General features: G+C 39.6%; 2 protein-coding genes across 2 annotated transcripts in view; one reads left to right on the top strand and one right to left on the bottom strand.

Annotated features, from left to right (window-relative positions):
• Nucleotides 1-1,851, top strand: part of LOC133632776 (leucine zipper putative tumor suppressor 1-like) — a 40,754-nt gene extending 38,903 nt beyond the window's left edge. Inside the window, exon 9 of the mRNA XM_062025447.1 lies at nucleotides 990-1,851. Within this exon, the coding sequence (XP_061881431.1) occupies nucleotides 990-1,520 (531 nt within the window). The 3' untranslated portion in view covers nucleotides 1,521-1,851. The remainder of the gene's footprint in view (nucleotides 1-989) is intronic.
• hspb11 (heat shock protein, alpha-crystallin-related, b11) overlaps nucleotides 1-16,497 on the bottom strand; it is a 49,128-nt gene that overhangs the window by 5,685 nt on the left and 26,946 nt on the right. The gene's annotated exons all lie outside the window — the stretch shown is intronic.

Here is a 16,497-nt window from a genome sequence, read left to right as displayed (position 1 = left end):
CTTGCTTTGTGCACTGGTGCACAGTCATGTTGGAAGAGGAAGGGGCCCGCTCCAAACTGTTCCCACAAGGTTGGGAGCATGGAATTGTCCAAAATGTTTCACTGGAACTAAGGAGCCAAGCCCTTCTGAAACTTCTGAAAAACAACCCCACACCATAATTCCTCCTCCACCAAATTTCCCACTCGGCACAATGCAGTCCGAAATGTACCGCTCTCCTGGCAACCTCCAAACCCAGACTGGTCCATCAGATTGATTCATCACTCCAGAGAAGGCGTCTCCACTGCTCTAGAGTCCAGTGGACTTGGTGGTGTATGACTTAGATGCAGCTGCTCGGCCATGGAAACCCATTCCATGAAGCTCTCTGCGTACTGTACGTGGGCAAATTGGAAGGTCACATGAAGTTCGGAGCTCTGTAGCAACTGACTGTGCAGAAAGTCTTTGCACTATGCGCTTCAGCATCCACTGACCCCTCTCTGTCAGTTTACGTGGCCTACCACTCGGTGGCTGAGTTGCTGTTGTTCCCAAACTCTTCCATGTTCTTATAACAAAGCCGACAGTTGACTTTGAAATGTTTAGGAGTGAGGAAATTTCATGACTGGATTTGTTGCACAGGTGGCATCCTATGACAGTTCCACGCTGGAAATCACTGAGAGCGGCCCATTCTTTCACAAATGTTTGTAGAAACAGTCTCCATGCCTAAGTGCTTGATTTTATACACCTGTGGCCGGGCCAAGTGATTAGGACACCTGATTCTCATCATTTGGATGGGTGGCCAAATACTTTTGGCAATATAGTGGTATTTCTTTATTTGTTTTCTTTGATGTTAATATGGATACGACAATATGCAGAGGTATAATCCTCAAAACTTGGCAACTTTTGCCTCTGTGGCGACCAAGGCAAGGAAAAACCTCGAACAGAGACAAATACAGTGCCTCAAGCGATCCAATATATTTTATTATAAAGTTTGGTGTGTTTTGTTTTTAATTTAGGTTTGCCAAAACGAACTTCAGCGCAAGAAGAATGAAGCCGACCTGCTCAGAGGGAAAGTGGGCCAACTGGAGAAGGACATTCAGGGACAGAAACGAGACTTGACTGCGGCCAAAGACCAGGAGCGGCATCAACAGACCTCTCCGCAGGAAGCTTGTGGGCAGACCGTGGAGAGAGCCGCCACCATCCAGAACCAAACAGACCGCCCTGGTGGAAAAGTCTCCGTTGACCTCCTCCAAAAAGAAACCGAGGGACTGAGGCAGCAACTCCGCCAGGAAAAGGAGGCTCAAGAGAAGCTTGTGGCCAACTTTGAGCAGGAGAGGCGCATGTGGAACAAGGAGAAGGACAAGGTGATCAAGTACCAGAAGCAGCTGCAGATCAACTATCTGCAGATGCATAAGAAGAACCAGGAGCTGGAGAGGGTTCTGAAGGAGCTGACTGCTGAGCTGGACACCAGAGCAGAGCTGGGCTTGAACCTCCACTACGGCTCAGGGTTACAAACCTACGATGATGTCATCGCCACTGAGATATGACGGCCTGCCTTCACAGTGGCGGTCATTACTAACCACTGTTACTCTAGCACTCAGACATCAATTAGCAGATGGGAGCTTTAGTGACTTTTAGAAGAAGAGTAATCAAAATCTATTTTGTGCTGCATGATATTAATTTATTGAGGGCTTTTTTTTTATTCATTGTCTTTGTACTTACACAGCCTATAGGAGGATCCCTCATTAAAATGATGTACGATGCTCTATATTACCTCATTAATCTGTCAAACTGGGAAAAAAAAGAAAGTTTATTAACATTGAACAATTAGAATTGTGATAATATATATATATATATACAAACCCCGTTTCCATATGAGTTGGGAAATTGTGTTAGAAGTAAATATAAACGGAATACAATGATTTGCAAATCCTTTTCAACCCATATTCAATTGAATGCACTACAAAGACAAGATATTTGATGTTCAAACTCATAAACTTTATTTTTTTTTTGCAAATAATAATTACCTTAGAATTTCATGGCTGCAACACGTGCCAAAGTAGTTGGGAAAGGGCATGTTCACCACTGTGTTACATGGCCTTTCCTTTTAACAACACTCAGTAAACGTTTGGGAACTGAGGAGACACATTTTTGAAGTTTCTCAGGTGGAATTCTTTCCCATTCTTGCTTGATGTACAGCTTAAGTTGTTCAACAGTCCGGGGGTCTCCGTTGTGGTATTTTAGGCTTCATAATGCGCCACACATTTTCAATGGGAGACAGGTCTGGACTACAGGCAGGCCAGTCTAGTACCTGCACTCTTTTACTATGAAACCACGTTGATGTAACACGTGGCTTGGCATTGTCTTGCTGAAATAAGCAGGGGCGTCCATGGTAACGTTGCTTGGATGGCAACATATGTTGCTCCAAAACCTGTATGTACCTTTCAGCATTAATGGCGCCTTCACAAATGTGTAAGTTACCCATGTCTTGGGCACTAATACACCCCCATACCATCACAGATGCTGGCTTTTCAACTTTGCGCCTATAACAATCCGGATGGTTCTTTTCCTCTTTGGTCCGGAGGACACGACATCCACAGTTTCCAAAACAATGTGAAATGTGGACTCGTCAGACCACAGAACACTTTTCCACTTTGTATCAGTCCATCTTAGATGAGCTCAGGCCAAGCGAAGCCGACGGCGTTTCTGGGTGTTGTTGATAAACGGTTTTCGCCTTGCATAGGAGAGTTTTAACTTGCACTTACAGATGTAGCGACCAACTGTAGTTACTGACAGTGGGTTTCTGAAGTGTTCCTGAGCCCATGTGGTGATATCCTTTACACACTGATGTCGCTTGTTGATGCAGTACAGCCTGAGGGATCGAAGGTCACGGGCTTAGCTGCTTACGTGCAATGATTTCTCCAGATTCTTTGAAACCTTTGATGATATTACGGACCGTAGATGGTGAAATCCCTAAATTCCTTGCAATAGCTGGTTGAGAAAGGTTTTTCTTAAACTGTTCAACAATTTGCTCACGCATTTGTTGACAAAGTGGTGACCCTCGCCCCATCCTTGTTTGTGAATGACTGAGCATTTCATGGAATCTACTTTTATACCCAATCATGGCACCCACCTGTTCCCAATTTGCCTGTTCACCTGTGGGATGTTCCAAATAAGTGTTTGATGAGCATTCCTCAACTTTATCAGTATTTATTGCCACCTTTCCCAACTTCTTTGTCACGTGTTGCTGGCATCAAATTCTAAAGTTAATGATTATTTGCAAAAAAAAAAAAGTTTATCAGTTTGAACATCAAATATGTTGTCTTTTTAGCATATTCAACTGAATATGGGTTGAAAATGATTAGCAAATCATTGTATTCCGTTTATATTTACATCTAACACAATTTCCCAACTCTTATGGAAATGGGGTTTGTATATACATACATACATACATACATACATACATACATACATACATACATACATACATATATATTAGGGCTGTGAATCTTTGGGTGTCCCACGATTCGATTCAAAATCGATTTTTTTTTTTCAATTCAACACGATTCTCGATTCAAAAACAATTTTTTTTCCCGATTCAAAAGGATTCTCTATTCATTCAATACATAGGATTTCAGCAGTATCTACCCCAGTCTGCTGACATGCAAGCAGAGTAGTAGATTTTTGTAAAAAGCTTTTATAATTGTAGAGGACAATGTTTTATCAACTGATTGCAATAATGTAAATTTGTTTTAACTATTAAATGAACCAAAAACATGACTTATTTTATCTTTGTGAAAATATTGGACACAGTGTGTTGTCAAGCTTATGAGATGTGATGCAAGTGTAAGCCACTGTGACACTATTGTTCTTTATTTTTTGTTTTTATAAATGTCTAATGATAATGTCAATGAGGGATTTTTAATCACTGCTATGTTGAAATTGTAACTAATATTGATACTGTTGTTGATAATATTCATTTTTGTTTCACTACTTTTGGTTGTTCTGTGTCGTGTTTGTGTCTCCTCTCAATTGCTCTGTTTATTGCAGTTCTGAGTGTTGCTGGGTCGGGTTTGGTTTTGGAATTGGATTGCATTGTTATGGTATTGCTGTGTATTGTTTTGTTGTTTTTTTAAATAAATTAAAAATAAAAACAAATCGATTTTTTAAAAATGAGAATCGATTCTGAATCGCACAACATGAGAATCGCGATTCGGATTCGAATCGATTTTTTCCCACACTCCTTCTGTGACGGAAGGAAACACCTCCTAGGTAACACATGAGCCAATCACCACGCCCCTACGACTGGCTGTACTTACCCGTTCTGAGCCCTATATAAACCATGGTATGTGAATGCTTCTATTAAAATCTCCTGATGATTGAGGGAACCCCTCATGAAACAGGCCTGTAGAGATGAAGTAGTCTTGTGATTTTTTTTCCACACATACATATATGTATATATCCTTCCAGCCATCCATTTTCTACCGCTTGTCCCTTTTGGGGTCGCAGGGGGTGCTGGAGCCTATCTCAGCTGCATTCGTATATATATATCTACATACATACATACAGTCATGGTCAAAAGTTTACATACACTTGTAAATAACATAATGTCATGGCTATCTTGAGTTTCCAATAATTTCTACAACTCTCCTTTTTTTGTGCTAGATCAGGGGTCACCAACCTTTTTGAAACCAAGGGCTACTTCTTGGGTACTGATTACTGCGAAGGGCTACCAGTTAGATACACACTTAAATAAATTGCCAAAAGTAGCCAATTTGCTCAATTTACCTTTAACTCTGTTATTATTAATAATTAATTATATTTATCTTTGTGGAAACACTGATCATCTTAATGATTTCTCACAATAAATATATATAGAAACAGATAAATATCAATATGCAACTCTTTATTTTTATATTTTCTCTAAGTGCACATTTTTCAAATTGAACATTTTCAAATGATCACTTCTAAGACAGTCTTGTGAAATCACAATATCCCATTTTAACTAGCTAGCCACTAACATTTTTTTTAACAAATCATGAATTACTTTGCACCATGTTTGTACAAATAATAACTCATGTAAAATACAAAAGTAAACTCTCAAATTTTTAAATCATGTCACACTTTGAACTGGACACCAAATCTGTTATCTGTTTCTTTGTCAGTTAGTGGGAAGCCTGGCATTGCATGCTGTTAACTAGTGTGTTGTACTCTGGTGTGTAACTTGACACTGCAACTCTGAGTGAGTCTTGCAGATGTGCATCAGTGAGGCGTGTTCTGTGTTTGTTCTTGATGAAGTTCATGTCAGAAAAGGCCGATTCACAAAGATAAGATTTTTCCTCATTGTTTGCGGAACCTTCTTAATCGTTTGGACATATTTTCACAGCAATCTGGCCTTAAGCTTAATTATGATAAATGTAAAATGTTAAGGATCGGAAATCTAAAGGGAACGTCCTTTCGAATGGAATGCAAAGTGCCTGTTTTGTGGACAGATGGACCAGTTAACATACTTGGTGTTGTTGTCCCAGAAAATCTGGAAGATCTAGGCTCAGTAAATTATGATAATCGACTAAGAAAGCTGGACAAAATTATGCAATTATGGAAAGGGAAATCCCTAACCTTGTATGGTAAAATGTCTATTGCCAACTCGTAAATTATTCCTCAATTTATTTATTTGTTTTTGTCATTACCAGCTCCATCACAAAACTTTTTTAAGATTTATGAGCGGAGGGTCTTCGATTTTGTCTGGAACGGCAAACCAGAAAAGATTAAAAGAAAGGTTTTGTACAAAGAGTATGATATGGGGGCCTGAAACTTCTCAACCTTGAAGCTATGTGTCTGTCTTTAAAAGCATCAATTGTTCCAAAGATGTATTTAAACATTGAGTGGTACACAAATGTCCTGTTGGACAAAGAACATGTACTGTATCAAAAGAAATTGTATCCTTTTTTACAAGTGATCCCCTCCCAGAGAGTCTGCTGGGAAACATGGCGGGGTTCATAAAGGAAACAATCCACTCATAGTGGTGTTTTCAATCTTATGTGCCAGAAAAAAGAGACAATATTTTGCAGCAGTTAATATGGATGAACTCTAATATTGTAAAGCCTTTCTTTTGGAAAAATATGTTTGAAAGAGGAATCATTTTTGTCAATGATATTATCAATGAGAATGGTAAAATTATGAAGTATGATGAATTTAGAGCTATGTATGCTTGCGCAAGCTTTTCATTTTATCAACTAACTGGAGTAATTGGGAAAAGATGGAAACAAATAATTAATTATGGAACTACTAAATTATTAGTTTGTAAACCTCTAATAAGAAATTCTAGTTGGCAAAAAGGAACTAAAATAAATAGAAAAATATATTATTTTTATTTAATAAAGAAATCTTTGAAGGCTGCCTCATACAACACAAATGGAAAATTGGAGGACTTTTTTGACTGCCCGTTGCCATGGGATGCCATATTCAAACTAATCTATAAAACCACTATCGATGTGCAAAATCGTTATTTTCAAATTAAAATTATTTATAACTTCTTACCCACAGGGAAAATGTTAAAATTATGGAATATGACAGAGTCAGATGATTGCCGATTTTGTTGTCAGGAGCCTGAATCCACCCTGCATTTGTTTTGGTATTGTCATATTGTGTCTTTGTTTTGGGTGGAAGTTGAAAAAATGTGTTTAAGGATTGGTTTGTTTATGAAGCTTAATGTGGTTTCTGTTATTTTAGGAGAGTTCATTGACAATCATGATTTAGTCAATTTAATTATAGTACTCGGTAAAATGTTTATTTTTAAGGCCAAAAACAGATATTCACGTAGTATTACTTTCTTTAAAACATTTATTCAGTATTTTCTAACTTTAGAAAGTTACATGGTTGAAAACGATAATGATGCCAAAAAACATTAAAAAAAAGATGAGAAGTCCTCAAAGGCTTATTTTGAAAGTATAATTATGTTTATAGATTATATGATATCTGTTGTTGTGTTCCCTAATTTGAGTGACCTGGACATAATCTGGACTGTACATAAATGCTTATTTTGAAAATGTAATTTTGTTTATAAATTATATGCAATCTGTTGTGTTCCCTAATTTTTTTCTGTGTACATGAATGAAGGTGTGTGTTGCTGAGTCCGACTTGGACATTATCTGGACTGGGCCTGGTTTAAAAAACCCTTTAAACAAATTTAATTTCATTGACAACCTGGTCTGTTGAAGATAAGGCCCTTTTTTAAAAAATAAAATAAAATAAGATAAATAAATAAAAAACATTTTCTTGGATAAAAAAGAAAGTAAAACAATATAAAAATAATTACATAAAAAATAGTAATTAATGAAAATGTTAGTGGACCAGCAGCCTATACAATCATGTGTGCTTCAGGGACTGTGTCCCTTGTAGATGTGTTGTCTATGTTGTGGGAACCAGAATATTGGTAGCAGAAAGAAATAACCCCTTTTGTGTGAGTGGGTGTGGATGAGTGTGCATGGGGGAGGTTGTTTGGGTTGATGCACTGATTGAAAGTGTATCTTGTGTTTTTTTCTATGTAGATTTAATTTTTTTTATTTTTTTTTTTATTTTTTTTATTTTTTTTTAAACTTTTTTTTTTCTTTTTTTAGAACAGGCCCGCAGACCTGGTGCCCGCGGGCACCGCGTTGGTGACCCCTGTGCTAGAGTGATTGGAGCACATACTTGTTGGTCACAAAAAACATTCATGATGTTTGGTTCTTTTAAGAATTTATTATGGGTCTACTGAAAATGTGACCAAATCTGCTGGGTCAAAAGTATACATACAGCAACATACAATATACATTTTTGGGATGTAGAAAAGTTACAATCAAATCAAATTATCTTCATGGCATGGCCTCTTAACTTCATGTGAGTGATTATGATTGACGACACCTGTTGACTTCTCTGAGCCCATTTAAATAGGGCTCATGGGATGCAGTCATTAGACTCGGTTACAAACGCGACAACGGGAAAGTCAAAGGAACTCAGCACATATCTGAAAAAATGAATCATTGACTTGAACAAGTTAGGAAAGTCACTTGGAGCCATTTCAAAGCAGCTTAAGGTCCCAGGAGCAACTGTGCAGACAAACAGCTCAATTTTTGTTTCATCTGACCACAGAACTTTCCTCCAGAATGTCTTATCTTTGTCCATATGATCAGCAGCAAACTTTAGACTAGCCTTAAGGTGTCACTTCTGGAGCAAAGGCTTCCTTCTTGCATGGTAGCCTCTCAGTCCATGGCGATGCAAAACACGCTTGACTGTGGACACTGACACCTGTGCTCCAGCAGCTTCCAATTCATTCCAGACCTGCTTTTTGGTCGTTATTCTTTGACTCTTGATCTTCCTGACCAGTTTTCTCTCAGCAGCAGGTGATAACTTGCGTTTTCTGCCTGATCATGGCAGTGACAAAACTGTGCCATGCACTTTATACTTAGGAACAATTGTCTACACAGTTGCTCTTGGGACCCAGTCAACAGGTGTCATCAATCATACACACTCAAATGAAGTTAAGAGGCCATGCCATGAAGCTAATTTGATTTGATTGTAACTTTTATACATCACAAAAATGTATATTGTATGCTGCTGTATGTATACTTTTGACCCAGCAGATTTGGTCACATTTTCAGTAGACTCATAATAAATTCATAAAAGAACCAAACTTCATGAATTTTTTTTGTGACCAACAAGTATGTGCTCCAATCACTCTATCACAAAACATAAGAGTTGTAGAAATTATTGGAAACTCAAAACAGCCATGACATTATGTCCTTCACAGGTGTATGTAAACTTTTGACCACGACTGTAAATAAATATATATATATTTTTTAAAGAGCCTTTCAAAAAACTTAAGGATTTACCAATTAAAATTATTATCATTATTATTGTTGATAAACCAGGGTTGTCCAATCCAACGTTTTTCCACTGAGCGCCACAGACTGAAAAATCAAAATATGCGTGGGCCATTTCGTTGTTTTTCACTTTCAAAAGCAGGACAATATATAGATCTTTTTATTTATTGATATTCGTCATGATCCCTCATGACAGTTGTCAGTTTCTGGTATTTTGTTTTATTTCCTGTCCGGCGCGCTTATTTTTGTTTCTTCCTTTTTGGCTCCATTTGCATTCACGTTTGCTTGTCTGAGCGCTGGCTCCCTCACCTGTCCCTGGTTGCCAATCAGGACTCACCTGTCCCCGGTTGCCACTTAAGACCCACCTGTGCCTGGTTGCCAATCAAGACCCACCTGTCCTCGGTTGCCAATCAAGACCCACCTGTCCCCGGTTGAAAATGTTGACTTTAAAATCTTTTGAAACCCTTGAATTTTATGCAAATGCGCCGGGACTGAGACCTACTAGAAATTTGGAGGATGCGAGTAATATTGTGTTCACGTTAGATATTGCATTTTTGTTGTAAAAAGATCGGGATTGACAAAAAAATATGAATTGACAAGACACACCTATTCCTGGTTGCCAATCAAGACCCACCTGTCCCCGGTTGACAATCAAGACCCACCTGTTCCCGGTTGACAATCAAGACCCACCTGTCCCCGGTTGCCAATCAAGACACACCTGTGCCTGGTTGTCAATCAAGACACACCTGTCCCTGGTTGCCAATCAGGACACACCTGTCCCTGGTTGCCAATCAGGACACACCTGTCCCTGGTTGCCAATCAGGACACACCTGTTCCTGGTTGCCAATCAGGACACACCTGTCCCTGGTTGTCAATCAAGACACACCTGTCCCTGGTTGCCAATCAGTACACACCTGTCCCTGGTTGCCAATCCGGACACACCTGTCCCTGGTTGCCAATCCGGACACACCTGTCCCTGATTGTCAATCAGGACACACCTGTCCCTGATTGTCAATCAGGACACACCTGTCCCTGATTGTCAATCAGGACATACCTGTCCCCGGTTGCCAATCAAGACCCACCTGTCCTCGGTTGCCAATCAAGACCCACCTGTCCCCGGTTGCCAATCAAGACCCACCTGTCCCCGGTTGCCAATCAAGACACACCTGTGCCCGGTTGTCAATCAAGACACACCTGTCCCTGGTTGCAAATCAAGACACACTTGTCCCTGGTTGCAAATCAAGACACACCTGTCCCTGGTTGCCTATCAGGACACACCTGTCCCTGGTTGCCAATCAGGACACACCTGTCCTTGGTTTCCAATCAGGACACACCTGTTCCTGGTTGCCAATCAGGACACACCTGTCCCTGGTTGTCAATCACTACACACCTGTCCCTGGTTGCCAATCAGGACACACCTGTCCCTGGTTGTCAATCAAGATACACCTGTCCTCAGTTGCCAATCAAGACACACCTGTCTCTGGCTGCCAATCAAGACACACCTGTCCCTGGTTGCCAATCAGGACACACCTGTCCCTGGTTGCCAATCACTACACACCTGTCCCTGGTTGCCAATCAGGACACACCTGTCCCTGGTTGTCAATCAAGATACACCTGTCCTCAGTTGCCAATCAAGACACACCTGTCTCTGGCTGCCAATCAAGACACACCTGTCCCTGGTTGCCAATCAGGACACACCTGTCCCTGGTTGCCAATCAGGACACACCTGTCTCCTGTTGCCAATCAGGACACACCTGCCCCTGGTTGACAATCAGGACACACCTGTCCCTGGTTGTCAATCACTACACACCTGTCCCTGGTTGCCAATCAGGACACACCTGTCCCTGGTTGTCAATCAAGATACACCTGTCCTCAGTTGCCAATCAAGACACACCTGTCTCTGGCTGCCAATCAAGACACACCTGTCCCTGGTTGCCAATCAGGACACACCTGTCCCTGGTTGCCAATCAGGACACACCTGTCTCCTGTTGCCAATCAGGACACACCTGCTCCTGGTTGACAATCAGGACACACCTGCCCCTGGTTGCCAATCAGGACACACCTGTCCCTGGTTGCCAATCAGGACTCACCTGTCCCTGGTTGCCAATCAGGACACACCTGTCCCTGGTTGCCAATCAGGATGCTTTTCATTTTCCACGAATATAAGTGTTTGTTTTACACGTAGTAATCATTTGTGGTCGGACGAAGTCCCAGCAATGCAGCTTTAGCAAGCATGCGCGCTCACACGGCATTAATCCATTTTCGTCAGGGGCCCCTTGAAAAAATGTAATTCCCCCTCTCTTAAATGTTTTGGGACTGGTGCATATTTTCAACCAAAAGTATATTTTTTATTGAGTTTTTAGGATCAACCAATCACAGCTTTTGAAATGACTGATACCTTGCAACGGGGTCAACCACACCTCCTCACTAAGATTGACGTTTCTGTCCATTCCTTGCTTAGAGTTCTCTGAGAATGTTCTAATCTAAGACTCGGTTCTAGGAATGTTTAGATTAAGTTAGGAGCTCTCTGAGAGGATTCTTAGGATCTTTAGGAATACGGGCCCAGATAGGTGTCCAATGCGCCTGCGGTCTGAACGCTCCAGTCGCGTTCATCAGGCCAAAGCGCCATCAAAAAGCGATTAGCGTCTTAATTATTCGCCAAAATATACAGTTGCAAAATAAATAGTTGAAAAATGAGCAGAAAACAGGTATATTGTTTTAGGAACTCACGTGAATGTTCCAACACTCCTGTCTCCAACTGCTCGCCCGCACGTTCTTTGAAGCAAACGTCCCACAAACTGTCAGACCTCTTCCTTCTTGATCTTCTACGCAATCTTTTGAAACCCCTGAATTTGCCGCATATGCGCCAGGACTGAGACCTCCTAGAATTTGGAGTATGCGAGTAAGATTGCGTTCACGTTAGATATTGCATTTTTGTTGTAAAAAGATCGGAATTGACAAAAAAATCTGAATTGGACATCCGACCCTGCAGTGTGAACATAGCCTAAAGGTGAGACTATATGTGTGTTAATTCAGTTAAGAGGGCTCTAATAATGTTTTAAAAAAAAACATATTTATGTCATTAACAGTTTTTTATTGCTCTGACTATGAAAATATTCGATTTAATAATAATAATTGTACTTTACGGAAATGCGTGTACCACAGTTAGCCGCGACAAACAAGGGATGACTGTATTCTTAATGGGGATTCATGTTGTGACCCTTGCGTGTGTGTGTGTGTGTGTGTGTGTGTGTGTGTGTGTGTGTGTGTGTGTGTGTGTGTGTGTGTGTGTGTGTGTGTGTGTGTGTGTGTGTGTGTGTGTGTGTGTGTGTGTGTGTGTGTGAGAGAGAGAGAGAGGGAGAGATTAATGGGGTCTCGAGAGAATAAAATGAAATAAATTCCAGAGATTGTGGAGAAGAAATTGAAAAAGTGTAATCTCTCGCTGCATCTCTATTCTCTTCAACTTTCTCTCCAGCGCACATCCAACTTTCTCCAACTGAGTTGGAAGTCATCCAGTTGGATCCTTCCTAAAAGCTGCAGTCATAGAAAGTACTGTGCTGGTCTATAATGACTTTGTGATAAGGTTACTTAGATCATTCAACTGTCTAACAAGGATGGTCCAAAAGAATCTGCCAAATCTGGTGCAAACAAAGCAACAGGTATAAAAACAAAGCAATCTGGCATCATATGTTTTCCAAATAGTTGTATGTATACAGTATATGTATATGTATACAGTATGTATACATATACAGTCATGGTCAAAAGTACATATACTTGTAAAGAACATAATGTCATGGCTATCTTGAGTTTCCAATAATTTCTACAACTATTATTTTTTTGTGATAGAGTGATTGGAGCACATACTTGTTGGTCACAAAAAACATTCATGAAGTTTGGTTCTTTTATGACTTTATTATGGGTCTACTGAAAATGTGACCAAATCTGCTGGGTCAAAAGTATACATACAGCAATGTTAATATTTGGTTACATGTCCCTTGGCAAGTTTCACTGCAATAAGGTGCTTTTGGTAGCCATCCACAAGCTTCTGGTTGAATTTTTGACCACTCCTCTTGACAAAATTGGTGCAGTTCAGCTAAATGTGTTGGTTTTCTGACATGGACTTGTTTCTTCAGCATTGTCCACACTTTTAAGTCAGGACTTTGGGAAGACCATTCTAAAACCTTAATTTTAGCCTGATTTAGCCATTCCTTTACCACTTCTGACGTGTGTTGGGGGTCATTGTCCTGTTGGAACACCCAACCTCCGGGCTGATGATTTTAGGTTGTCCTGAAGAATTTGGAGGTTTTCATTGTCTCATTTACTCTCTGTAAAGCACCAGTTCCATTGGCAGCAAAACAGGCCCAGAGCATAATACTACCACCACCATGCTTGACGGCAGGCGGGATTAAAGGCCTCACCTTTTCTCCTCCAAACATATTGCTGGGTATTGTGGCCAAACAGTCAATTTTTCTTTCATCTAACATCACATGGACAAAGATAAGACCTTCTGGAGAAAAGTTTGGTGGTCAGATTAAACAAAAATTTAGCTGTTTGGCCACAATACCCAGCAATATGTTTGGAGGAGAAAAGGTGAGGCCCTAAATCCCAGGAACACCATGCCTACCGTGGTAGTATTATGTATAGTATTATGCGCTGGGCCTGTTTTGCTGCCAATGTAACTGGTGCTTTACAGAGAGTAAATGAGACAATGAAAAAGGAGGATTACCTTCAAATTTATTAGGACAACCTAAAATCATCAGCCCGGAGGTTGGGTCTTGGGCACAGTTGGGTGTTCCAACAGGACAATGACCCCAAACATACATCAAAAGTGGTAAAGGAATGGCTAAATCAGGCTAAAATTAAGGTTTTAGAATGGCCTTCCCGAAGTCCTGACTTAAACGTGTGGACAATGCTGAAGAAATAAGTCCATGTCAGAAAACCAACAAATTTAGCTGAACTACACCAATTTTGTCAAGAGGAATGGTCAAAAATTCAACCAGAAGCTTGTGGATGGCTACCAAAAGCGCCTTATTGCAGTGAAACTTGCCAAGGGACATGTAACCAAATATTAACATTGCTGTATGTATACTTTTGACTCAGCAGATTTGGTCACATTTTCAGTAGACCCATAATAAATTCATAAAAGAACCAAACTTCATGAATGTTTTTTGTGACCAACAAGTATGTGCTCCAATCACTCTATCACAAAAAGATGACATTATGTTCTTTACAAGTGTATGTAAACTTTTGACCACAACTGTATATATATACACTACCATTCAAAAGTTTGGGGTCACCCAAACAATTTTGTGGAATAGCCTTCATTTCTAAGAACAAGAATAGACTGTCGAGTTTCAGATGAAAGTTCTCTTTTTCTGTCCATTTTGAGCGTTTAATTGACCCCACAAATGTGATGCTCCAGAAACTCAATCTGCTCAGGAAGGTCAGTTTTGTAGCTTCTGTAACGAGCTAAACTGTTTTCAGATGTGTGAACATGATTGCACAAGGGTTTTCTAATCATCAATTAGCCTTCTGAGCCAATGAGCAAACACATTGTACCATTAGAACACTGGAGTGATAGTTGCTGGAAATGGGCCTCTATACACCTATGTAGATATTGCACCAAAAACCAGACATTTGCAGCTAGAATAGTCATTTACCACATTAGCAATGTATAGAGTGTATTTCTTTAAAGTTAAAACTAGTTTAAAGTTATCTTCATTGAAAAGTACAGTGCTTTTCCTTCAAAAATAAGGATATTTCAATGACTTTTGAACGGTAGTATATATATATATATATATATATATATATATATATATATATATATATATATATATATATATATATATATATATATATATATATATATATATATATATATATATTATATTATTAATTATATATTATGTGTGACCATGTGCGTTGACTTTCTGTTTGGATTGGGTCATGTAAAAGTGCAATCCATGGTCATTACCCCCAATTTATCTACGCTGTCCACAAAATGGCAGATAATGTGCAGCAATGATCCTGTCAGGTATTTAAAATGAAGTGGGCCAGACTCCTTATTAAATTTGCGACGTCTCGCGGACAGACTGAGCACGCCGGCGGGCTGCACTTGGTCCACATGCCGTAGTTTGGTCAACCCCTGCTCTACGCAGCCACGTTAAGGTTGCAGACAACCACCAGCAATACTCCAAGCCACGCGTCATAAGGGATGTTCGTGTCTCCGCCTGCTGCTGCTGATTATTGTTTCACGCCACAATAAGTCCTACTATTTTTTTGTTATTCGCCCCGTTTTGATTTTCACGAATAAAGAAGTAGGATTTTTTTCCCCCCCCTCTTGTCTAATCATCTTCTTCTCCAGCCTGCATTGTCGTAACTGGGCGGATCGGACCGAATCAGGAGTGAAATCAAATTAACACCCATTGGCGGCACACAGGCCTCGTGTTAATGACATGCATGGAAGACCGCACAAAATGATATCAGGACACGTCCAGAGTCAGCTAAACAGAGCAGAAAGGGCCAACAATGCACATGTATATAAATATATTATGATTCATATACAGCCTTCAGTTGTTAGTTAAGTATATAGTTGGTTTTCTCAAAAAGCGTTGACCTAAGAAGAAGCCGTTAGATTTCTGTAGATCTGAATTAAAGGTGAAAGAACAATTTATGACATTTTCCTTCACTTCTCAATGAGGAATTTATGCAAATTTGGGCCAAGACAGACATAATTGTGCTCGACTTAGTGCTAAACGTTTTGTCCTTGCCAGGTAAGGAGCCATATTTGTTCATTTGAGTGGTCAAAACAGAGCCCACATGACTTTGAGACTGAACTGCACATTATCCCCAAGCCAAAAATAATAATAGTAATAACGCACTGACCCCAATGTAAGACGGTGTTTTTCTGCAGAAAAGCCTGACAATCTTTACTGGAAAAAAAATCTGTAGATTTTACAGTAAAAAACTGGCAGCTCATTCGACGGAATTTTACCGTAAAATTTACGTTATTTGTTTGTTTTTTACTCTACTTTAAATGTAAACAAGTTGTCACTGTCATTTTTACATTTACATTCTGGCGACTGAGCTGCCAGTTTGTTTGTTTTTTAACCATAACATCTGCGAATGTTGTTTTTACAGTGCATTACTGTAAATGGAAAAACCTTACTACCGTTACTGTTATGGTAAAATTCTGCCGACTGAGCTGCCATTTTTTTTAAATCGTGAAATCCATTGTCGCCGTTTTACAGTGCACTAATATAAATAGAAAAACTGTACCACTTTTCTTTCACGGTAAAATTCTGGCAACTGAGCTACTCCTTTTATTTCCCATTAAATATACGATCTTTGTTTTTACAATGCTTTACTGTAAATGGAAAAATGGTACCACATTTATTTTAACAGTAATATTCTGCTGACAGAGCTGCCCTTATTTTATCGTGTCAACGTTTTACAATGCATTACTATAAATGGAAAAATGGTACCAATTTTATATTTATGGCAAAATTCCGGCAACTGAGCTAAGCTTTTTTTTTTACTGTAAACTCTATGTTCGTTTAGCATTACAGTAAATGGAAAAACGGTACTACTGTTATTTTTACAATAAAATTCTGGCAACTGAGCTGCTAGTTGTTTACCTTAAAATCTACGGTTTGTTTCTACA

Source organism: Entelurus aequoreus, linkage group LG17, assembly GCF_033978785.1.
Source record: "Entelurus aequoreus isolate RoL-2023_Sb linkage group LG17, RoL_Eaeq_v1.1, whole genome shotgun sequence".
NCBI classification, from domain to species: domain Eukaryota; kingdom Metazoa; phylum Chordata; class Actinopteri; order Syngnathiformes; family Syngnathidae; genus Entelurus; species Entelurus aequoreus.
This window is presented reverse-complemented; position numbering and strand designations above follow the sequence as displayed.